The 26,851-nt window shown below is 38.1% G+C and overlaps 1 protein-coding gene across 1 annotated transcript in view; it reads right to left on the reverse strand.

Moving 5' to 3' along the window:
* CCDC171 (coiled-coil domain containing 171) overlaps positions 1 to 26,851 on the reverse strand; it is a 399,920-nt gene that overhangs the window by 237,014 nt on the left and 136,055 nt on the right. The window contains exons 13-17 of the mRNA XM_006864480.1: positions 25,986 to 26,186; positions 21,738 to 21,905; positions 19,906 to 20,094; positions 4,213 to 4,717; positions 2,582 to 2,698 (exon numbers count right to left, since the gene is read on the reverse strand). Of these exons, the coding sequence (XP_006864542.1) occupies positions 2,582 to 2,698; positions 4,213 to 4,717; positions 19,906 to 20,094; positions 21,738 to 21,905; positions 25,986 to 26,186 (1,180 nt within the window). The remainder of the gene's footprint in view (positions 1 to 2,581; positions 2,699 to 4,212; positions 4,718 to 19,905; positions 20,095 to 21,737; positions 21,906 to 25,985; positions 26,187 to 26,851) is intronic.

A 26,851-nucleotide genomic window follows, 5' to 3' on the forward strand; every position in this document is an offset into this window, starting at 1 on the left:
TCCTTGGAGGCCAGGATGGCCAAACTTACTCTCTCATACTTTGGACATATTGTCAGGAGAGATCACGCTGGAGAAGATATCATGTTTGGTAAGGTGGAGGGTCAGAAAAAAAGAGGAAGACCCTCGGAAAGATGAATTGGCAAAGTGGTAACATCAATGGGTTCAAGTGTGGCAACAATTGTGAGGTTGGCCCACGACCCGGCAGTGTTTTGTTTTGTTGTGCATAAGGTTGCTGTGATGTATAAGGTGCATAAGGTACCAACTCGATGGCACCTAACAACAACAACAACAACAATACCAAAGAGTGCCAAGATGACGACAGTTGAGAAAGGACTGGGAACTCTTCCACACTAAGAGAGTCTGAAGAAACATGACTAAATGTAGGACTTAACAAAGTTGGACGGCTGGTGGGCACTAAGGGGGTTGTGCAGATAAGGTTCAGCAGTGGGCCAAGGACAACATCCTGATACTGAGGGTCATCTTGTGGTTATATAGGAGCAATTTCCACTACATTTCCCAAGTGATTCAGCAAAAAAGCTAACAGTTATTCTGTACTTGCAACTTTTCTTTAAGTTTCAGGTTATTTCAAAATAAATTTTTAAATGATGATATAAAGCAACGTGTTTAATAGGTATCATTGGTTAGTGTGTCACTGGATGGATGGACAGACAGACAGATAAAGAGAGCAAACTGATGAAAGAGCAAATACAAATGTTAACAGTGATTTTTCATGCATGAGGAAAACTTCTTTTTAGTGTATTTTTGGTATTATTGTTCTTTTCTGACATATTGTTTTGACTCTTCTGAGTAGATCAGTTTTCTTTGATAATGGTAGATGTGTAAGCACAAATGATATTTGCTTTAAATACAAATGGCTCTTCCTTTTTGCAGACACTGTTGAGTAGCTACCCCAAACCATCCACAAACCCATTCCTCTTACTTGCCAGCTAGCTAGGGACAGCCACTGACCCAGCGAAAACCAAGAAAGCAAGAGCAGAATCTGATAGGCATACTGTGGGGAAAACCCTTTCCTTCCTCGTATAAAGGGAAAGACTCAGTAGCTACATGCTTTCACATTCTAAGAGCTGTTCTGTGGAATAATTCACATACTCCACATGCACCCATTTAAAGTGTATGCATCAGTGGTTTGTGGTCTAGTCACAGCTGTGCAACCATCACCCCAAAAATAAACTCTTTATCAGTCATTTCCTACCACCTGCAACATCCCCTTGAGCCTTAGGTAAACACTAGTGTACTTACATTATTGTTGTTAAGTGCTGTCGAATCGGTTCTGACCCACAGTGACTCTGTATAGGATTTCCAAGGAGTAGCAAGTGAGTTTGAACCACCAACCTTATGGTTCAAAGCAACCTTGCAGTCCAGCACATGAACCCACAGCACCACACCAGGACTCCCTTAAGCCTTAGGTAACCACTAGTATATTTATGTCATTATGCTGTTGTTACCTACTATTCAATCAGTTCCAACTCATAGCGACCCTGTAAAGGGTTTGGTAAGTATTCCAGTATTTATCCTGCAGCACTATAGATTCGCCTAATATAGATACGTATAAGTGAATTATGTAATATGCATTTTTTTGTGAGTAACTTCTTTCACTTATAACCCCAAATATTTAAAATACATTGAATTTAGACTTCTCTTTCAGACTCCAAACTCAGTTTATTGAGGTTTTACCAATACATTAAATATACATCAGTGGCTAGGCAACATAATCTGAAAAGAAATGTTTGAATCACCAGTTTCCTACTACAAGAGCCTAGATCTAGATATTATTATATTATTTGAAACCATAGTAAAATATTTGTATTTGCACAGCAGAGAATTAAGTGATCATTTCATTATGTTTCATTAAGGAGGAAAGTATTAATAAATCCATTATACTATTTTTACTATTAATGTGTTCATAATGGTGATAATTAGTCCAATGACACAGTAAACTGTTTTCCCTGTGTAGAAAAAGCAGTTTCCACTGAACCTTTTAGACAGATCATATAATGAGTCACCGAAAAAATTAATCTTAAACCTTCAGAAATCTCCAAGTACGTATAGATGAATACACACCTAACAGAAACAGTCAACTGTGAAAATTATCTCTATCTAAAATAAATTTAAATAAATAAAAATATACCACTCAATGAGAAGGAAAAAAAATCTATTGGCTTAGTAATTACTGAAAACTGAAATTTCAAGGCAGAACTAGAAATAAAGGTAGGCCAAAACATTTGAAAGAACATTGTCAGTAACACTTAACAAAAACATAAACAATATGCTTTCTATAAGGAAAACCACATCAGAGTGAGAGAGAAATAAACTGGATGCATTCACCACAAAATGTCATTGGATTTCCCCATAAATAAAGAGCAAATTACCAATCAAAATTTACATGAATTCACTCTATCATTAAACATGCATTTAAAAATCTCTCTGTACCTGAGAAAAGGAAAGATGAGAAAAAGTGTATTTTCTTTATAGATTTGTACCATAAAGTATTTCTGGACATTTGTTTTTAAGAGTACAGTGCTCAGACAATAAAAAATAATAAAAATAAAAGGAACTGTACCTGTTTTACTAATAACCTCCTGTAATTCAACCATAGAACTGGTGATTGCAACAAGAAGGTCAGAACTGGTGAGCCAACTGAGTGCTTGTAAACAACGTAACTGCTCCTTTTGATGTTCTACAAAAAGGGAAAAATCTATTATGAAAAGCTACAAAATTTTATAAAGCACATATTTAAAAATCATAGCAGTATTCAGATATTTAAGAAACAGCAGAACTTACAGACAGAATTCTCACCTAGTGTAAAGTCTATACAAAACATTAGATTTTACTAGATTGCTAACCACAAGATCTGCAGTTCAAACCTACCAGATGCTCCTTGGAAATCCTACCCAGGGTCACTACGAGTTAGAACTGATACCACGGCACTAAACAACAACAGCTCCATATAGAGAAGTCCTGGTATGGCACAGTAGGATAAGCACTGGATTACTAACAAGAAGGTTGGGGGTTCAAACCCATCAGCCACACCTCAGAAACCCTATACAGGGTCTTTATGAGTCGGAACTGACTCAACGACACTTAACAACAGCAACATTTCATATAGATGTCTTAACTGTGAAGGGAAAACAAAAAAAGAGTGAGCGAGAAAGAAATAATCATTAGTTTTAACTTATATTCATTAACAGCCTACTTTTTTAAGTTAAATTTTGAATTCATTGTTTCTTCAGAGTAGTCAAATATTCAAAAATATTAGCAGGAAAATTTACATTTGGCTCATGTTTATCCAACTGTTCCATAGATTTTTTAGTTCATTTTTTATTGATTATTTTTCATAAGAAGTAAATCATATTGACAATTTAAAAAAGGGTGGTGGTGGTGTGCCATGGAGTCAGTTCCAACTCATAGCGACCCTACATAGGGTTTCTGAGGCTATAAATCTTTATTGGAGCAGAAAGCCTCATCTTTCTCCCACGGAATGGCTGGTAGTTTCGAACTGCTGACTACGAGGTTAGTAGCCTGACTCATAACTACTGTGCTACCAGAGCTCCTTTAAAATAGGGTAGCATCTCTGAATTAACTTAATTTAAAAATCATTGTATAAACCTGACACCTTATTCTACTGTTATGAGGATTCAAATAGAATAAAACTAGATAAAGTTACAATTATATATATATATATATAGAGAGAGAGAGAGAGAGAGAGAGAGAGAGTCCTGGTGTGGCGCTGAGAGTTAATGAGCTGGACTGGAAGATTGGTTTGAACCACAAGGACAGCCGTTCAAGCTCATCAGCCCCTCCTTGGAAACCCTATACAGGGTTGCTGAGTCAGAACCAACTTGAAGTCACTTAACAACCAAAAAAACATATACTTTCTTTCCATTTTATCTGATTACAATTAAATGCCAAGACTTAGGGTAGCACTGTCTGATAAGCACTGGACTGCTAAACACAAGGTCTGCAGTTCAAATCCACCAGCCACTTTCAGAAACCCTATACAGGGTCGCTGAGTCAGAATTGACTAAACAAGCACTTAACAACAACATATAGTTATACAAATGTATATGCTTATGAGACTATGTTACATGCCTAAATAAGTTGCATGATTTTTTAAAAGCTTTTGCATAGCAGTCAGGCATAATCACACTATAGTTCTCTCTTGCAGCTTGGATAAAGTACAAGTTCTCTTACTTGGAAACGTCTGCTTGTCTTTGGGTTCTCCTGTACACACTAGCATGCCTATGCCTTCTTTGAAATTCTCCATCCAGGTAAAGAGAGAGGCGCATGACTGGCCCAGAATCTTGAGTCTGTTGGCTGCCAGAACTGCAATGACACCTTTTCGGAATACACGTATCAGTGCTTTGAAGACTCTTTTCTTCGTCTTGGCTTCCTCTTGCTTCTTTTCCTCTACGGTGGACAAAGCCTGCGCTATAGTTCTAATTTCCAACTTCAACATCTCAAAGGTGTTGACTTGGTCCTGAAGAAAATCTCGCTGGGTAGACAAGGCACATGAGCGGCTGTAGAGGGGGTATAAGGCGCCAGCCATCAGGGCACAGGCTGCCAGCAGGGACGCCTGCTCCCTGTGAGTCTGCGATAGCATGGTTTTAAAGTGTGAATTTTCAAGAACCAACTGTTCATGAGACTTCTCTATAAGGTTCGATTTTTCCATATTCTTTTCAGCAATTTCTTGGAATCTCTATAGGAAGAGAAGTCAAATAATACGACATATAACCATAAAACAGACATTTGATGAATTCCTCTTTATGCAATTTTTTTTTTTTTTTGCTGACAGTTATTTCTTCCTCTTCAAACTATCCCATGAGCTAAAATAACTAAAACATACAACAGTATAGGTCCAACAGTTTATATCTGAATATGCGCATTGATTTTTAAATCCTTTTACATAGAAGCCTTACATAAAGTAGAAGACATAAATTTGAAAGAACTCTGTGGATTTCCTGTACATACACATATTTAGAAAAAGAAAACATGCCTTCCTTGCAGAATTTCTTCTCTTCAATTCCTGACTTTTATTTCCTGCCAAAGAGGCTTTCCTATGCATAAAAAGACTTCATTTTTTGCCAAAACAAACAAAGAGTTAAATCAATGATACAACAAATAGCACTAGACTGACTGCCAGTCATCTGATGAGTTGGGACTGCTTCTCAGTGCATACCCTCTTTCCTACCCCTCACTTACACCCCACTCCGGCAAGTACAGCGCCAGCGGTGAGAAGAAATGGAAACAGTGAGCTAGGCCTTAGCAGCTGTCTGATCCTTCTTTTTTAACCAGGGTGCACACAAACCAAAACTTAATTGAAAATGAAAAGAACTTTTACAACAAGGAAAGAACTTTTAACATTTTCATCATTAGAAAATAATATGGTTGTCTATGAAATTATATGTCTAATAACTAAGGAATTGCTAAAGAGAGACTAAACTTTATGACACCAGAAAACAAGCAGCAAAAGATAAAGCAGAGATATTGGACTTCCTCAAATCTTTTGACTTTTGGCATTAATGTCCTTTAAGGAGCTCTGGTAGCATGTTGTTGTTGTTGTTAAGTGCCGTCGAGTCGGTTCCGACCCATAGCGACTATGGTAGCATAGTGGTTACAAATTGGGCTGCTAATCTCAGGGTCAGCAGTTCGAAACTACCAGCTGTTCCCTGGGAGAAAGATTCGGCTTTCTGCTCCCATGAAGATTTTCAGCCTCAGAAACCCTATGCAGGGTCACTGTGAGTCGGAACTGATTCCATGGCACATAACAATACCACAACCATGTTCTTATTAAGGAGCTCTAGTAACGTAGTGGTTATGAGTGGGGCTGCTAACTTCAAGGTCAGCAGTTCAAAGCTACCAGCTGTTACACAGGAGAAAGATGAGGCTTTCTGCTCCCATAAAGATTTATAGCCTCACAGCCTGTACAGGGTCGCTGTGAGTCGGAACCGACTCCACGGCACATAACCACCACCACCAATGAAGTCCTGGTGTGGCTCTATGGGTTAATGCGCTGTACTGCAAAGTCGGATTGAACTGGAAGGTCAGTGGTCCAAGCTCGCCAGCCGCTCCTTGGAAACCCTATACAGAGTCGCTATGAGTTGGAACTGACTCCACGGCACATAACCACCACCAATAAGAAAGTAAAAAGCCAACCTGCACAATGGGAGAAAACAGGAGGAACCATATACTGATAAGGCTTTCATAGACAGAGTACATAAGAATTCCTACAACTCAAGAACAAGGACAAAAATAAACCACTCTAGTAAAATAGAGCCAAAGTGGGTCACAGTGGGGGAATATGGCCAAAGGACTTGAGTAGACAATTCTCCAAAGAAGCTATGAAAATGGCTAATTAGAAAGTAGTTACCAGAGGCTGGGGGTAGTGAGGTATATGGAGTTAATTGCTCAAAGAGTATTGATTTTCTATTTGGGGTGATGAAAATTTTTTGGAATTAGAAAGCAATGATAATTGTACGCCATGGTGAATACAATTGATGTCACTGGAGTGGACACTTGAAATGGTTAAAATGGTAAATATTTTGTTTCATACATTTTACCACAATAAATGTTTTAAGTTTAGACAGGACAGATCCCAGTTTCTTTTATTACTGATTGAGTTATCATACAATAAACATTTATTGATTATTCACTAAATGCCAGGTGCTAGAAGCAGCCGAGTACGTCCACTGCTATGGTAGAACACTATGATAGTGAAACCGTCACGTTCCAGAGAAGCATGAAGGGCATTTAAATTACATTTCATTGACAGGCTTTGGGAATCATGTGGCAATTAAAAGACAAGTGGGATTAAAGTAAGTAATAGGAAGAATTAAAAAATAAATAAATAAACTGACTTCATTGATTAAGAGGATAGCCAATAGATATCCTATCATAATGAATCTAGGCCTTACAAGCAACAGCACTTTAACAGCTTCAGATAGATCTTTATTTAGCAAGTGAGTTGCCATGACTGTCCATGGACTTGTTGCATTTTAAATGCAAGTCAAGAGTATTGGATTTAAAAGCAGGATCTATGGGAAACAGACACATCATACTCTGTGTCTGTATGTTTATGTGAAGCAGTGTCTTCATTATGACCGAATCTTCTGTGAGGCATTTAGGGAAACATTTCTTCTTGTTGGTTTAAGCTGTACTTCGTCTAAAATTTAGTATTTGCCATTGGGAGAGGTATGGGTGTATGTATCTAATTCAAGAGATACTCTCACTGGACAACTAGCAGAATCAAAAGGAATTTAGAAAATTCACATTGGCAGGAAGATCACAAAGGAGACCAAACAGGCAGCAAATCATACAAACTCTTGACTACTCTGCAAGATGTGGGTACCAAAGGCTACCACAGACAATCATGGTAGGAAGTAGTCAACAGAATCCAAACTTGTAGAAATGTAATGTGGAGGAAATGAGATCTGTGCTAAAAGCAGCCATGAGGATAGAAATCAGGTTTTCCAAAAGTGGACAGCTCATAGGTGGAGACACTCAGAACCGAAGGACAGAAGAGTACACAGGAAGCTGATCGCTGAAGGATTCAACTTCTCACCGGCTTTCCCTTGGGCAGGCAAAAAATTATATTTTAGACATGTTTTTTTAATGTTTCCATCCAATACTTTAATTCCCTCTGTTTACTCTAACTCTTCCCTGAAGTCTGATTCAGCCTATACCTGTAATGTTACTGTGAGAAATGAAGGAATGAGGCCATAAAGAATTGTGGCTTGCCCCCAATCACATCTCCACTGATAGCCAAGCTGTAGCAGCATTAGTCTATCAAGAGGACTATGTGCAAGAGCCTCAAGGAAAGACCACTGGTAACATAAGTGATGCCTCAATGGAAGCAGTTAAAAGGAGCCAATAGTTAGGTAGACTGCTTGGCAGAAGATAAGAGACAACCCTCTGTAGAGAGTTGACCTTTAAGAAAAAGGAAAACTGTCACTTAGGCTATAGCTACATAAAGCAGGAAGCACATAGAAAAGTAAGAGCAGGAAAACATTTGGATAATCTGCTCTAAAGAAGCACAACTAATTCAGAATGGCTGAAGAAAAGAAAAGAATGATAGAAATTCGAGAAGTAGGTACATAACAGATCATGGACAGCTTATGTGTTAAACTAAGGAATTTTAACCTTCCAGAAAACTATGAGAAACTAACTAGGAAGAAGGAGTGACGAACTACTTCCGAATATTTAGTCACTGAAATCCTTTTGAATAGGTATCGACTCGGTGGCACCTAACAGCAACAGTAAACGAACAAAATCCTGGGACCATGGCTATTCTTTAGTAAACAGATGTGAGAATCTGAAATATTAATAAAGACAGCTGGGGTAGCAGTAGAGTTTCAGCAGTGAAGGGGTCAAGTGAGGGCTTATTGTTATTGTAGAGTCTGTTCTGACTCACAGTGATCCAGTCTTGCACCAAGCCCACAGTTGCTATGTGGCTCATGGTTGTAAACATTATGTGAATCCATCTCCTTGGAGGTCTTCCTCTTTTTCACTGAATGTGTGAGTTAAGGTGTTGATAGGGCCGAGATTCTCAGTGGTTTGGCAGTTAGGACACAGTAACCCCCTTGATGAGATCTAATATACTGTAATCACCTCAACAATGACATCTGCTGTGAGCAGCCAGTCCAGTGAAAGGAGTGTGACTGCAACATCTTCTATCTTATAAAGATCAAAGGAGATAAAGTGAGCGAGAAGGGGGACCTACTCCCACCAAGAAAGAAGCGGCAGGAGCGGAGTGCGTCCTTTGGGCCTGGGGTCCTCGGACTATAAAGCTCCTAGATCCAGGAAAAGGTTGGTGCCAAGATACAAGGAGTGCTGGGCCTGCAGATGATGCAAGGAGACATGGACCTTCCCCCAGCACCGGCCAGCAGTCTGAGTTTGCACTTACAGCTCCTATACTGTAATAGAATAAATTTGTGTGTTATAGTGATCCGCTTGTGGTATTCCTGTCAAAGCAGCACTAGATAACTAAGACAACGACCCTCTACGACACCAATTGACCCTCTACCATACCAATTTTTTAGGGTTGGTCTCTTCTGATAACATATCCAAAGTATGTGAGACAAAGTCTGGCCATCCTCATGGTAAAGCATATTAACTTCTTCTTCTCCCAGGCCATGCTATATTTAATATTTTTCATCGGCATCATAATTCAAACACTTCTTCATAAGTCTTCCTTATTCATTATTAGTTCCCACATTCATACGATGCAATTGAAAATACCATGGCTTGGGTCAGGCACTCCGGACTCCTCAAAGTGACATCTTTGCTCTTTAACATTTTGAAGCGGTCTTGATGGATTTCTTGACTGCTGCTTCCATGATTGTGGAATCATGTAAAATTAAGTTTTGAGCAACTTCTATCTTTTTTCCACTTATCATTATATTGAGTATTGGTCCAGTTGTGAAGATTTGTGTTTTCTTTACATTGGGGTATAATTCATACTAAAGGCTATATAGTCTTTGAGTTTCATCAGTAAACCCTGCTAGCCCTCTTCACTTTCAGCAAGCAAGATTGTGTCATGTACATATCACAGGTTATTACACTAACACTGCATCCTTCGCAATACAGTCAAGCTTATTTGCTCAGCATACAGACTGAATGAGTACCTGAAAGGATGCACACCTTCCCTGATTTTAAACCACACAGTAAATCCTTGTTCTGGTTGAATAATTGTAACTTGATCTATGTGTAGGATCCACATGAGCACAATTAAGTGTTTTGGAATTCCCATTCTTTGGAATGTTGTTCATAATTTTTTGTGGTCCTAATAGTTAGATGTCTTTGTAAAGGAGCTCTGGTAGCGTAGAGGTTACGAATTGGGCTGCGGGCCGCAAGGTCAGCAGTTCGAAACTACCAGCGGTTCCATGGGAGAAAGAGGAGGCTTTCTGCTTCCGTAAAGATTTACAGCCTCGGAAACCCTGTACCGGGTCGCTATGAGTCGGAACCGACTCCACGGCACATAACAACAACAACAACAACAATAGTTAGATGCCTTTGCATAGTCAATAAAACACAGATAAACATCCCTCTTGTAGGCTCTGCTTTCAGTCAAGGTCTATATGACATCAGCAATGATATTCTTCACACCATGTCGTCTTCTGAATCCAGCCTGAATTTCTAGCTGTTCCTTATCAATGTACTTTGATAACCATTTTACAATCCTCTTCAGCAAAATTTTACTAGCATGTGACATAAATGATACTGTTCAATAATTTCCACATTCTGTTGAGTCACCTTTCCTTGGAATAGGCACAATTATGGATCTCTACCAGTCAGTTGGCCAGGAAGCTGTCTTCCAAATTTCTTGGCATAGATGAGTGAGCTCTTCCAGTGTTGCATCTGCTTGTTGAAACATCTTTACTGGTATTTCATCAATCCATGGAGCCTTGTTTTTCACCAATGTGTTCAATACAGGTTGGACTTCTTCCTTTAATACCATCAATTCTGGATTTTACACTACCCCTGAAAAGGCTGAACATTTAACTTTTTTTTTTGGCACAGTTATCCTGCATACTCCTTCCATCTTCTTTTGATGCTACCTGCTTCATTCAATATTTTGCCCAGAGAATCGTTCAATGTTGCAAACTGAGGCTTGAATATTTTCTTAGTTCTTCCAGTTTAGAAATGTCAAGTGCGTTCTTTCCATTTTGTCCAGACCTTTGCACATTTCATTATAATGTTTTATTCTGTCCTCTCAAACTACTGTTCAGCTCTTTCACTCCATCATTTTTTCCCATTCACTTTAGCTACTCTACAGTCAAGAGCAAGTTTCAGAGTATCTTCTAATTTCCATTTTGGTCTCTTCTTTCTTTCTTGTTTTTCTACTGAGCTTTTGCTTTCTTCAGGTATGATGTCCTTGATGTCATCCCACATTTCATATAGTGTTTAGTCACTAGTGTTCAATGTGTCAAATCTATTCTTGAGATGGTCACTAAATTCTGGTTGGATATAATCAAGGTTGTACTCTGACTTTATGGACTTGTTTTAATTTTCTGTAGCCATAACTATAACTCCATATGGGTGACTGATAGCCTGTTCTGCAGTCAGCCATTGGCTTTGTTCTGACTGATGATATAGTCCTTCTCCATCATCTCCACCCACAGACCTGGTTAATTTGAGTCCTGTGCTGTCCATCTAGTGAGGACTGTGTTATAGTCACCAGTTATGTTGTTGGGGGAAAATGTCTTTTCAACGAATAGGTTGCTGTTTCCAGATTTCTATTATGTGATCTTTAGCATTGTTTCTCTCATCAAGGCTATATTTTCCAACTACTGATCTTCTCTCTTTGTTTCTAGAATCAGCTTTCCAATCACCAGCAATTATCAAAGCATCATGATTGCATGTTTGATCAGTTTCAGACTGCAGAAGTTGATCAAAAATCTTCAATTTCTTCATCTTTGACATCAGTAGAGGAGAACAAGTAGAAATTACAAAAGTTAATATCATGATCTCTCCAAAATCAATTCCACTAGTTCAATTAGAGAGAAAAAGGGAAAATGTAGAAAGCATGAGAAGATAAAAGATGGAGACCATCAGCAACTAGGTTGTTGTTGTTGTTGTTGTTGCTAAGTGCCATCTAGTCTGTTCCAACTTGAACCGCTGACCTTGCGGTCCAGTGCATTATCCCTCAGCACCACACCAGGACTACAACTAGGTAAGTGGAAATGAAAGCAAACGTGATAGTATTCCTGGTGGCAATCTGCTTTACATATTCACAGATCACAATGTCTTCAGTAGAAGTATGTTTTCAACAAAAGTATCCTTTTGTAACCAAAAAAAGAACTGAAAAGATGTGTTTTCTACTGACTTTTTTAATATTTAAAGTCATGGGTTAAAACCCAAGAGATTATTGAAAGAAAGCTAAGTGTAAAATAAGCAAACTGTGGAAAAGGTTTAGTTCATTTTGACACATGCTAGATCTGCAGGAGTCCTGGTGTAGCACTGTGGGTTAATGTGTCAGACTGCAAAGTCTTTTGAACTGTAAGGTCAGTGGTTCAAGCTCACCAGCTGCTCCTCAGAAACCCTATACAGGGTCACTATGGGTCGGAATTGACCCGACAGCACTTAACAACAACAACATCTCCAGGTGCTCTACCACATACAGGTGGCCCTGGGCCTCCACCATGAGGTTAAAGCTGAAAGCAGTAGCCAGAAATATACGTCCTGGAAGAAACCCATTTGAGGTGGTGGAACCATTTTAGAAATGGGCAGTAGTTAGGGTATGAGAACATTGTGAGTATAATTCATGCCACTGAATTCTATACTTAAAAATGCTTAAAATGGTAAACATTTTGTAATATATATGAGGGCACTTCAAAAAATTCCTGGAAAAATGGAATTGAAAGTTAATGAAACTTTTCCACAAGCTTTTTAAAGACCCTCGTATTGTACCACAGTGAATTCAAAGAAAAGAATAACTTGAGAATGTGAATTCAAGAAATAGGGACTGAGATGTCATTAGACCTATATTCAGAAAATCATTTTATATTTATGTATATTATTTGTGCTCCATATACAGCACATATTTATACATATGTGTGTGTGTGCTATATATAGATATAGCATATATTTCTAAAAGAAACAGTCCAATGATGCAATGTAAAACTCACTGGAAGATAAGGATGATGAGAATGTATTAAGACAGTTGACAGCATTCAGGTTGTAATTTCTAAATGCTAAGCACTTCACCTCTGTTAACTCCACTCTAATCCTGTTCCTAGAGCACCCTTGTTATACAATTAAGTGGTATCAGGTCTCTGAATCTTATACAGGGTCACCATGGTTCGGCACACAACAAAACAACAACAAAATAGAAATGGTGCCTAACTAGTCTATCACACAGGGATACACTTGAGCTCATTAAGTGAGAAGAGACATACAAAAGGTACCCAAAAGCATTGAAAAAAACTATCAAACTATTCAAATTCACTTATAGCATTATTGCTAACAAAAATAATTTCTATTCTCATGGAATCCTAAAAAGGGTCACTATGGGTCGGAAAATGGGGAAGCACAACTCAAGGAAGGAGGATAAGAACTCCTGCACCACGTAAAGAATGTAATCCCTCACACTGACTTTTACAGAGGTTGCTGCTGTTAAGTGCTATGCAGCCTATGCCATCTATAGAGTTTTCATGGAGCAGCAGGTGGGTTTGAACCACTGAACCTATACAGGGTTAGCATTCCAGCGCTTAGACACACATAGAGAAGTGGTTTAATGAATGTATGTTCTGCTGTGTATACTCTCAACAAAAACAACAAAAATGAAATGCATTTTTTAATTAAAAAATAAAAAACCATTTCTAAGACATTTACTTGAAAAGTAATGAGCGCACTTTCCTTTTATGAAAGGTGCACACTCAGAACCTCTTATGCACGAGTTGTGTCTGGCTCTCTGTGAATCCATCATCCCAGGCAGGCATGTATACCTTACAGTGCTATCACCTCCAACAATATAAATGAGCTCAACTTTACCCTTGAACATGTTAGCAAGTTCAATTAAAAAAAAAAAAAAATTTCAACATCTTACTAACACTTTTATGACTCTCCCAGACTTCTTGCCAAATGTAAGCTTAATATACCCTAACCAACCCCATTGCTATAAAGGCCATTCAGACTCCCAGTGACCCTGGAGGACATAATACAACTGCCCATAGGGTTTCCCAGGCTGCAATCTTTACAGAAATAGACTGCCATGCTTTCTCCTGCAGAGTAGCTGGCTTCAAACCAACAGCCTTTCAGTTTAGCAGCTGAATGCTTAACTACTGTGCCACCAGAGCTCATCCAATACCATACAATGAGATGTATAAAATGAAATATAACATGGCATATCTGAATTTCTTTTATTTTTTTTTAATGGCTCCATAATCTGTTTGTTTTTTAGTTGGTTTTTTTTTTTTTTTTTTATGTTTTATTGTGAATTGTGTGATAGTTTACATGGGAGAACATTAGCTTTCCATTCATCCTATCGTATTTCGTTCACTGCCATGGTTACAATCCCCTCCACGCATCATCAACCAACCAAAATGAATTTCTTTGATTTTTGTACTCAATCATAAATTCTCTTGACTTTGTCATCAAAAATAGTGTAAAGGAAATAAAGTAGGACGATTGCAAAGCAAAGTACAATAACAGCAACTGGCTTGGTGGTTAATGGAGTTTTATTATTAGCCATGATCTTGAGAGGAAAAATCAGGTTTAGGACTTGGCTTTCCCAAGACTTACGTTTGTGATGGAAAGATATTTTTTAGACTCTGTGATGAGTTACCTGTAGAGACTCCTATGCTTAAACCTTATCAAACTATTAAAAAGATTTGGAGAAAAAGAAAATGATAGAAAAAAAAAAAATCAGCAGCAAGACTCTAAAATAAGTAGGCAAAATAGTCGTTTTCAGCATCTATTTCCTGTTAGTATTGTGCTAGATACTTGTCCTTATCACAAAGTATACACAAAATGCAATATAATATGGCATATCTATATACAGTAAGATGTTAGCATCAACTATTGCATGTCAACTGAATCTGAGCCACAGTGTTCTTCTTTTGTAGAATGTACAAAACTGATAGTTCTCTCTGAATCTTGTATAGATTGTTCTGGTATGCCAGTCAAATACGTGTTAATGAAATTTGTCATTTATAAATGCATTTATAAAAATGCCTTCAAGGACCTGAACATGTATGGGGGTATGAGATGAATGGTGTTTGTTAATAAAGGCAGCCTACACAGATGCAAATTAAAATGCCTATAAAACATATAACAGTTCTAATAGGAGTTTCATGAACTCCATAGTGTTTAAACTCCTAACCAAGGTCACTGTAACAGAATACTGAGCAGAATGGAGTCCTCGTGTGGCTCTGGGATTTAATGCACTGGACTGAGAGGTCGGTTTGAATCACAAGGTTAGCAGTTCAAACTCACCAGCTGCTCCTTGGAAACCCTACACAGAGTCACCATGAGTCAGAACTGACTTGACAGCACTTAACAACATGGTAAATGGTAGTAATAATAATAGTAGTCAGGGCATGTTATAGATTTAAAGTTTGGAACTGTCTAAATTTGAGAAATTAAATTCCTAACTCATAAAATAAATCACATGCTCCATGAGAGTTTAGGAAACAAGATTTGGCACAGAAAAATAAATCCAAAAACCCTCTCAAATTAGAAAAAAAAATTAGCCTAAGAAAACAAAGGACTCAGTCAAAATAATCCTGAAAAAAGATTTCAAAACAGTATAGTTTGGGCACAAGGTCAGACAAATGCAGGCAGTCCCCAGATTGTGAACATCCAATTTACAGACAACTCATACTTATCCTTTAATAGTATGCAAATTTTCCCTTATTTACAAAAGATTGATCACAAAAAAATTTCTTTATCACAATCACTTTCACTTGCTGCATGTATTGCTTTTACATCATTGAAATGGCTTTGAGCCTTTTCTTGCACTAAAAATTAAAATTAAAATTAAAAAACCCTACTGCCATTGAGTTGATTCTGAGTCATAGTGACCCTATATAGGACTTCTCAGGCTATAAATCTTTACAGAAACAGAAAGCCTCATCCTGCTTCTGCAGAGATTGAACTAATAACCTGTGGTCTAGCTGTCCATGCCTAACCTACAAGAACCATAGGCACCTGTTTCAACTTAGCTACAAATGTGACTTAAAGGCATACTTAGGAACAGATCTTGTTCATAACTCGGGAACTGCCCATGGATCACTTGTACAGAACACAGACTTCAGAAATAAACCTATATATATATAGTTAATTAGTTTTTAACAAAGGCATTAAAGTTATCCAATAAAGAAAGGAAATTCTTCAATAAACATGTGAGAAAAAATAAATGTAGGAGGGGGAAATGCACCTCAGCTTCCAACTAACACCATTCATAAAAATCATCTGCGATGGATCACAGACCGAGACATAAAACTACAAAACTTCTACAAGTAACAGTAGAAGATTATCTTTACAATTTGGGCTATACAAAGATGTCTTAAAACATGAAAATAATTAGGAAAAAGAGAAAAATTTAAAATGGAATTTCATCAGTATTTTAAACTTCTGCTCATCAGTAGACACATCAAAAAATGAAAAGGCAAGTCAGATATTGGGGAAAATATGGGTCATACATATATGTGACAAAAAAGTTGTACCCAGAATATACAGACAACTAGTGTTTCGTTCTGTTGTGTATAACGTCGCTATGAGTTGGTGCTGACTCGATGGCACCTAACAAAAACAATTACAAATCCATAGCTAAAACACAGCTGTTTTTTAATGAACAACACATTTGAAAAGAAGATAAACAAATGACCAAAAATATATGAAAAGTGCTCAACAAATTCAACCAAATCCCAAATCCCACTGTGATCAAGTTGATTCTGACTCATAGCAACCTTATGTTGTTGTTAAGTGCCATCGATCAGTTCCAACTCATAGCAACCCTACACAGGGTTTCTAAGGAGCAGCTGGTGAGTCTGAACTGCTGACCTTGTGGTTTAAATGACCTTGCGGTCAAGTGCTTATCCTACAGCACCACACCAGCAACCTTATAGGACAAAGTAAAACTGCTCCTTTGCGTTTCTAAGACTGTAAATCTTTACATGAACAAATAGTCTCTCCTTTCTCCCCCAGAACAGTAGGTGGGTTTGAACCACCAACCATTAGTTTAACAGCCAAATGCTTATTATCCAACAGATTTAGTCACTAGAAAAATGTGGATTGAAACCAAAATGAAATACCATTTCAAAACCACCTGATTAAAATGTGAAAGACTGGCAACATCAAATGTGGTGGTGGCAGTGTGCCATGGAGTTGGCTCAACTCATAGCTGAACCAGAATAGGGTTCCAAAGGCTATAATCTTTACAGGAGCAGAAAGCCTCATCTTTCTCCTGCGGAATGGCTGGTAGTTTTGAACTGCTGACCTTGAGGTTAGCAGCCCAACTCGTAACCACTGTGCTACCAGAGCTCCTTAAAAATCTTATAAGAGGACACAAAATAAATAGAACTCTCATACATTTCTGTGACACAAAACTATTTTGGAAAAACTCCTACGGTTTTTTATGAACATAGACCTACCTTATGACCCAAAGTCCTGGTAGTATAGTGGATTATGAATTGGACTATTAACCACAAGGTCAACAGTTCGAATCTACCAGTCACTCCTCAAGAGAAAGATGAGGCTTAATGGTCTGGTAAAGGTTTACAGCCTCAGAAACTCTACACAGGGCCTCTAAGAGTCACAAGTGATTCCACGGCACACAATCACCAACCACCACCACCATCTATGACCCAGCAAAAAAATTGTACAATAATGTTTGTAACAAACTGTATTTATAGCTGCCAAATACTGAGAACTATCTAAATATCCATCAACCAGAGAGCAGATAAACAAATTATAGTGCAATTTTAAAATGGAATGCTACTCAATCATAAAAAATAATGATTAATACAAAATCATGAATGAATACCCAAAAAACATTATGGTTAGTGACATAAACCAAGCACCAAGATTACATACTGAATGAATTCATTTACATGGCATTCAATGGGAGGCTAAATTAATCTACGATGATAGAAATGTTGCCTGTGTGGAGTGAAAACTGAGTGGAAGAGGGAACAAAGGAGCAGTCTGTGGTGATGAAAACATTCTGTCATGGAAGTGGAATGATACTCAGCTGCTGTTTAGAGTTATTAAGACACTGAGCAGGACCCTCCCAATGCATGCACAGAGTGCAGTGTACTTTACCTTAATAAATACACATCGGTTCCTTTACTTTCATATTAAAAAGTGTTGTGCATATCACAGGGCACACTGCATGCAGTGAATAAATGCCTGTGTTTAGAGATTCCTGGTGTGGTGCTGCAGAATACTGTACTGGACCACAAGGTCGGTTTGAACTGCAAAGTCAGCTGTTCAAACCCACCAGCCACTCCTTGGAAACCCTATACAGGATCGCTATGTGTCAGAACTGATCCAATGGCACTTAACAACTAGAGGCTCAAACAAAACTGGTTATTGACGATCAAAAATATATTTTTCATCAGACTTGCCAATATAAGCATGAATTGTTGTTAACTGCTATTGAGTTGGCACTGACTCACAGCAACCTTATATAGGGTTTCCAATGAGCGGCTAGAGAGCTTGAAGTGTCGACCTAGCAGTTCAAAGCAACCTTGCAGTCTAGCGCATTAACCCACAGCACCACACCAGGACACCTTAAGTATGAATGGACCTGATTAAATACTGAATCAATCAAATGTTGAATCAGCCATGAAAAGAATACACAACCTTATGATTTCTATTCTACCTTGGGAATGAAAGGGACCATTTATAATATTAAATCCAAAAAAAGTGTGGCGCTCTAGGATAAGTACTGAGCTGTGTGATGCTGCAGGATAATGTACTGGACCGACCGCAAGGCCAGTTTGAACAGCAAGGTCGGTGGTTCAAACCCACCAGCCACTCTTTGGAAATCCTAGACAGGGTCACTATGGGTTGGAAGTGACTCGGCAACACTTAACAGCAACAACATTATCTGCAAGGTCAGAAGTTCAAACCTACCAGCCACTCCTTGAAAAAGTTACACAGGGTTGTTTTGAGTCGGAACCAATTTGATGGCAGTTAACAATACCATGTTATTACAAATTGGGCAGAGAAGATAGCTAACAATATAATGTGACAATAATTTATGTAGGAAAAAATATTATACTAACTAGACATAATGTCTGCTTTGAATCAAATCCAATAGAGACATAATTCATAGTAAATTCTTTTGCTATGCTGTTTTGTTTTTAAGTGCCATAAGGTCAGTTCTGACTCATAGCGATGATGCATAGAGTTTCTAAGGCTTCAAATCTTTGCAGGAATAGAAAGCCTCATCTTTCTCTCTCAGAATAGCTGGTGAACTCGAACTACCAACCTTGTGGTTTGCAGTATCTTATTAGATGACGATTAATACAGACTAAATAAAAGCATTATTGTTGTTATGAGCTGTGGAGCCGGTTCTGATGCATAACAACCCTGTATAGGGTTCTCAAGGAGTGGTTGGTGAGTTTGAACTGCTGTCCTTTCGTTTCAAACCGACCTGTCAGTCAGGTGCTTATCCTACAGTGCCACACTAGGACTCCAAGTAAAAGCATTTTGTTGTTGTTTTGTGCCATGGAGTCAGTTCCAACTCATAGCAACCCTATACAGGGTTTCCAAGGCTGTAAATCTTAACGGGAGCAGAAAGCCTCATCTTTCTCCCAGGGAACGGCTGGTAGTTTCGAACTGCTGACCTTGCAGTTCACAGCCCAATTCGTAACCACTATGCTACCAGAGCTCCTGAAGTAAAAGCATACCTATGATAAAACTGGTGTGGTGTGGTAGGATTAACACTGGACTGCTAACCACAAGGTCAGTAGTTCAAACCCAGCAGCCACTCCTTGGGAGAAAGAAGAGGCTTTCTGCTCCCGTAAAGATTTACAGCCTCGGGAACTCTGTACATGAATCAGAATCGACTTGATGGCAGTGAGTTTTTTTGGAAGCTGAAGTTGACAAAATTTTACTAAGTATTTTAAATATTTACTGTATAAATGAAGAAAAGCAATGCTGCTTTTGTTTTTGTTTTTTTGTTTTCACTTAATTAAGCAACACATTCTGGAATGTTTTAACCAGAAACCCATCTACTTCCAAACTTAAATGAAAGACCATTCTAAATACACACACAAATACATAACCTATCTGTATACATGCATATGTTTGTCTGTTCATGTGTGTATGTGTAAACAAGTTCTCAAGTAGTCTCGAACTGATTTGGTGTTGGTACTGGAAGGAAACCCTGAAGACTGAGTAGTGGGTTTGGGGAAGCTCTTTGGAGAAGTCAGCTACCTGAGCCCTCTTCTGCACCTCCAACAGGAGTTCCGAGTACTGCCGCTCCAGCTCCTTCTTTTGTTGATGCCAGCAGCTCTCCTGGGCTTTGATCTGCTCCGCCACCTTGGTAAAGGTGTCCTCCTGGGTCTGCTGGAGTTCTCGCATTGTGTCCGACTTGTTTTTACAGATATATTCTAGATGACTTATCTGTAGCAAGGAATGCAACCAAGAATGAGACATGCTCACAAGCCATTTCACTATACCACCTCCCCCAAAAAAAGAACTCAAAATTTGTCTACTGTATTTTTGTTCTCAGGACTGTAGAAACAGTTTAAGTTGTGATGCAAATAAAGAAACTAAGGGACAGAGATCAGCAGAGTCAACGATCATAATTTAACAAAGAATGATGTCATTTGTGCATTTTGACTATAATTTTTGTAATTCTCTTTCTAATAAAAGTGCTCATTAAATAATATGTTTTTCTGAGAAGATTAAAATGGATATTTTTATTCCTGGAGCCAAAGCTCAAACTAATCAGTTACCTCAATGGGAAAAGAGTTATTGAAGTCAGAGTAACCAATCTGCAGACATTCTACATAAAATAAAACAGAATGTCCTAACCACTTTTTACTTTACATTTAAAACCCTGGGAGGAATATCCTCATCTTATAGCATATGTGACAATAATGATGTTTTGACCTTATGAAAAACTGTTAAAAATGTAACACCATCTCAGAGGGCTAAACACACACACATATATACACATACATCCTAAAGAGCAGTAATTTTCAAACACTTCCCACAGAGCTATACATACAAACACTGTACCCATGACACACACATTCACAATCAGGGACAACATCTGTGCTTCTCACAACTGATGCTCTCATCTCCTCAAACCTACAGACCTTCTCCTGAGTGTCTATACTGTGTTTACCAGTATAGACACGGTCGCATACTTAATAATAAGAAACCTCATCCTGAAATTGGACCACAATGCTGTTTCATTACTTCAACAGGTGCAAAAATACTTAAGATTACTTTTTCTCTTTTTGTCCCTTCAAAGCAAATACCAGCACAACCAGACCTGGAAAGCTGACCTCATCAACATAGATAGTGCTGACCAGTTCAATACATTCAGGATACAACTCAATATCTTTAACAGTGGCATATGATGGTCTGCTATGCCAGCTTAATTTTCTATTATCAAAAGAGGCTTTGTATTTACCTCTTTTTCTGTTTTTGAAGACTGATTTCCTTGATTTATGAATTGGTAGAGTACCCATAAAAAGTCTTCTGTTTTCTCCTGAAACATCTAGTCCTTACATTCTAAAACATGGAATGGTTTTTGCAATGTATGGTTTATTAACATTCCAACAAATAAGTCATAAACATCATTTGAAATTTTAAGGGCTTTTTAAAATAACACCTTGTCTTTCCCAAAGAATTTTAAGATCATGTTTTTGAATAACTGCATTTTGTTTCTATTTTATGCTAAGATAAAGAGTTGGTTTATTAATGTAAATGACTAAGTTCTTTGAGTTGCTTCATCAGTAAGATTAATTTATTTTCTTTTAATTAGGTCCCTGTGGCTAATACTGGCTAGTAGTATTAGCATGTCCTGAACAGAAAGTGGAGCTTAGAGACTTCATACAGACTTCAGTCACATTTACATGCCCACAGCAATGGCATCAAACTGAGTTGTAGACAAGCCATAATTAATGGTATTGAATTATTAACATCCAAATTCTTTTTGAAATAAGATGAATGTCAGCCCCTCTTAATGATACTGTGATGTGGACAAATGTCACTGAATTTAATAGAGGTATCTGGTGCCTGAGGACAGTTACCTTCTCATTAGCCCTGTTGAGATCTGTGATCAGGGCATCAACATTCTCCTGCAAGACTGCACAAAGCTCAGACCAGGAGAATTTATCCAGCATGCCTTCTGGTTGTTTTATGAGCACACAGCCTGCTACCAAGTGCTGATACAAGGTATGAAGGAAGGTTAGCTTCTCCTGTGAGGAAAAGAAGAGGCATTAATTCCAGTATATAAACATTGTAAGAAGTACACCACATAATATACATAGTGAACAACTTATGTCAAAAATCTAGAAAGGAATAAAAATACTCAAGTCTCAGAATATTTTTATTACGATGACTTTTTTTTTTTTCATGCAAAACTAAGTTTGAGATTCAGTACAGGGGTCTTAGCTAGCCAATGATGCTATAACAGAAATACCACAAGCTGTTGGCTTTAACAAACAGAAATGCATTCTCTCCCAGTTTAGGCTGCGAGAAGTGCAAACTGAGGGTGCCAGCTCTAGAGGAAGACTTTCTCTCTCTGTTGACTCTAGGGGATGGTTCCTGCCTCCTTTCAACATCTGCGGACCTTGCATTCCTTGGAGATCTACATGTGTCTTGGCATCAGTCTTCTCCTGGTTGTAAGAGGTTCTCAGCACAAGGACCCCAGGTCCAAAGAACACGGCTGAGTTTCTTTCTTTATGGTACTGAGGTTCTCACTTCTCTGCTTGCTTCTCTCTCCTTTTATCTTTCATAAGAGAAAAGATAACAGAGGCCACACCCAAGGGAAACTCCCCTTTAAAAAGATCATGACTTATCAGGGGGCTTTTTTGAAACATGTTCCTAAGAGTGATGCATCCCATTTAATACTACCTTACCTAGCTGAATCCTCTTTCACACAACCTAGCCCTGCCTAACCTAACTCCTGGTGTGGCGCTGCAGGATAAGCAATGGACTGTAAGCCACAAAGTAGATGGTCCAGCAGTTCAAACTCACCAGCTGCTCCTCAGAAAGCCTATAAAGGGTCACTATGAGTCAGAACTAATTTGACGGCAATTAACACAACAACCCTACCTCTGCTGTGATTTATATGATAAGCACTGGAATGCTAATGCATGGTCAAAAAGTCAAATCCACCAACTGCCCTTGGAGACCCTATACTGGGTCACTATGAGTCAGAGTTGACTTGAAAGCACACAACAACAATCCTGCCTCACTAACCACAACACATCATGAAGTGGAGGATAATCACACAATATGGTCTTCACAAGTTCACACGTATTTGAGGGGATCACAATTTGATCCATGGCAACAAAGATCCAACTTAGGATATATCTCAGATACAGAGAACTGTATTTACAACCCCCTGGTTGTTTTTGCACATTTCATTATTTGTAATTCGCACTATATACCACGCTGCAGTGCATAGTTTACTGATGCTATCATTCTCACCTGTTCACTTACATGTGCTCAAGATTAAGTTTATAAGGGAACTGGTAATAAAATACAAAAATAATGGAAACTTAAAAAAAAAAAAAAAAATGGAGAGGTATTCAACTTACATCAGAACCGAGCTATGCTGGAGTTTTTGGAACGGAACCCCATCACAAATCAGGGACTACCTGTACTTGGCATTGTTGACCTCTGATATTCAAAACCAAACTCTGAAGATGAGAAGGCAGAGTACAAGGGTTCTGCCCTCAGATTCATCTCTGAGGATACGTGATCTAAACAGGCACCTATTTCAACCTTATCTTCCTTGACTACAACACAAGGTATGCAGACTAGTCGTTTCTAACCCCTTCTAACTGTCAGTCAGTATGGTGAGTCTATGATTTCGTATTTACATTTGCCAAAACAAATATTATTTAAGTCAAAAAAATCCATCCAGAGAAAAGAGAGTGATTCAACTTTGTCGGAGAAAAGTTCCACCAATCTCTGTGCTTTACATGTAGACAATTACTCAGCTTTCGTTCTCCTCCCGAGATTCCAGTTTGTTCACCACTTATAGTAAATCGATCCCTAGCCCCTTAGGCAAAGAAGACAGTGATATGAAAGATGGGGAAGGTGGACTCATTTGTTTTCTCCACTTCTAAGTTCATAGACTCTTTGGCACACTGGGCATTGGCACAAGTTTAAACATTATAAAGTAACAGGAAATAAATAAATGGACATGGCTGCTCATGACATACTTTCAAACCTGTCCAACTAGAAAAATATTTTCAATCCTTTTAACTCGTCTTGTGATGGCAGTAAATGAAGCCATTCGTTGTTAGATGAATTAGAAAACCTAGAAATACTTTATTTACAAAAATGCCAAATGCTTCTCTCTATAAGATGTTCCATCTTTAATAAAATTCCAAAGTATAAGTCCAAAAGATAAGGTCATTGTAAAGGTAAAAAGTGAATATTTCATGCAGATAAAATAAGTGTCCTCAAAAATTTTTAACAGATCATTAGGATGGAAAGCTATTAAAAGGAGAAATTTTAAGAGAAAAAAACAAAAAAAAAAATTACAATTGAAATTAAGAAAGACTGAAAATAGCAGATGTAATAGTTTTTTAAGTAGAAATTCTGAGGAAAGTTTTCCAATATATATATCAAAATGTATATTTTTCATTCAACCTATATGCAACCTTACTTTTTTCCAAATATAATAATCTGAAAATCAAGGAATATGCACATTCAGTTACAACCACAAATCTGTGTTAAGGAAGGCTTCATAACTATGCTAAGTCCTGTCCTTTTATAAGCAGTAAAGATGGCTTTTGCATTTTTCAAATGGTTTTAGACATTTAAAAATCTTATTAACTCCAACTAACCAAATGTAATACGCAGGCACTAAAGTTCCCCTCTCCCACATTTCTCTGAGTGACAGAGTTCATCCTCGGGATAATTCATCGAGTCACTGTTATGTCCTTTTTGCTTGGGCTGTGATAAACCAAGCATGATAATCATCCATTTGGCGTGAAAAGAAGAATCCCAAGACCCAACATCAATTCACAAATGTTGAACCTAACCGCAATGCTGTAGACATGCTGACTTTACAATACATGCAGGCTTCTCATTTCCTTATTTTAATCATTATCTGATGTGTAGAACAATTCCAACCCCTTCATGTGGACACAATTTAAATCCCAGCCTTTAAGAAGGGTGGAAAGAATGTTTCCTTTTGACTCTCTTGGCATTCGTGTTCATATTTGTTGGAGTAATGAACTCAATATGCGGATGACTCAGATAAACCATTCTAGCTAGACTAGTTCTATGGCCCATGGGTACAAGAAAATACAAGCTAATTATGCCGTTACACAGGATCATACAGAAAATGAAAGTTTCATCAGAATATTCTAACAGCCATTAAAGAATGAAAATTCAAGTTTTAGTTTTATGGGACTCCTATGTTTCTAAATTTTTATTAATACCCTATGAATATAAAGAAAAAGGAGATTGTCTACTAAAGTAAATAGGATTTCTGTTTTGTAACTCAGCAAACTAAGACTTGAAGAGATTAGACTGTGTAAGGCTTTCATTCTTATTGTAAACAAATACAACTTTATTCTTAAAATCCTTTGGTCACGGTAATGCAGTTTGTCAACAGAAGCACCAGAATCCCAGTCCTGGTGTTTCTGGTGGAAACATATCTGTCCACCATACCAAGCAGCTACTGAACTACTACAATAAAAAAATAACTCTGACATTGGAAAGTAGGCAAATCTTGAAAGGTTTGTTAGGAGCGCAGCTGTTAAAACAGCCAAAGACAATTCCTTGTATAGGTGATGGTTGTTGCTGTTGTTGTCGCTAAGTGCCATCAAGTCGGTTCCGACCCATAGCGACCCTGTGTAGGGCTTCCAAGGAGCAGCTGGTGAGCTTGAATCACTGACTTTGCAGCTCAGCACATTAACCCGCAGGCCCACACCAAGACTCCTATATAGGTGATGTTGTTAAGTGCTGTCAAGTCGGTTCCGACTCATAGCAACCCTGTATAAGGTTTCTGAGGAGCATCTGGTGCGTTTGAACTACCAACCTTGTGGTTCACAGTCCAGTGCTGATACTACAGTACCACACCAGGTGATACGAGGGTTAAACTACCTTATTTCTCTCACAAAATAGAATGACAGAAAAGTAACAGAGAGACTGATATTGTAGCTGTCAGGCATATTTCAAAATACCCAACTTAGAACAATTTTCTGAATTAAATCAAACAGAAGTAAAAAGAGTCACTTGATGTATGTAATTGTGTGGAACCGAGATTAGTAGGAGGCCTCTCCGGACAGTCGTTTTGTCTCAGGTAATACCTCAGCATCCTTGTGGAAAGCCTGGGATAGCTTCTGGAGTTCGCCTTCACATTGGGCTGCCCGCGTCTTCTCTTTCTCCCAACAGTGCAGCACGTTTTGTAGTTCCATTTTCAAAGTGCTTACCAGAGCATCCCTGTCTGCACACTTAGTGCGGAAATGACTTAACTCTTTGTTGGCATCAGCCAGTTTATCCTGAAAGTCCTAGAGGGGACAGAGCAAATAAAGAGACTGTCAGAGGGAAGCCCATGGGAAGCGGGGCATGGATACAAAATACATAATAAAGAGTCTCAGAGCTTAAGAACCTTAAAGGAGGCATTTGTTTATAAACCTTAGAGCATGTTACTGAGTTGAATTTTGTAACAGTTTAGCTCATAAAATTATAAAATTTGGTACGTTTCAACATTTACATGAAATGTTAATAAGATGCCTTCTTCCAAAAAGGACTTTGAAAGTAGGCTTTCAAACTGTTTTAAAAAATAATTTACTAGCTCAACATTTTTTAAACATTTAAAAAATAAACCTCTTACATTTAACATAAGAACATTTACTTTTGAATGGCATTCCAAATACTAACAAAAATCTCAAATAAGTAGTATAAAATTCTACTGAACTATTCATTCCTTAGACTTAACAAATTCAGTTGACAAACTCAGCATGAACACAATAAAATTCCAATAATACACAACAACTCTGAGAGTTGCCACCGTACAGTATTGCGATGACGTAGTGCAGAAAAGCAGCCCAGAACACAAAATAAACTTGTCCTGGACCTATGCCAGGCACGATGCACTAAAAGCAACGGTTCCCTGAAATTACAAAAACTGACTCTAACTACTGATTGTTGTGATTAAGTGCCCTTGAGTCAG

This window comes from Chrysochloris asiatica, unplaced genomic scaffold (assembly GCF_000296735.1).
Source record: "Chrysochloris asiatica unplaced genomic scaffold, ChrAsi1.0 scaffold00065, whole genome shotgun sequence".
Lineage (NCBI taxonomy): Eukaryota > Metazoa > Chordata > Mammalia > Afrosoricida > Chrysochloridae > Chrysochloris > Chrysochloris asiatica.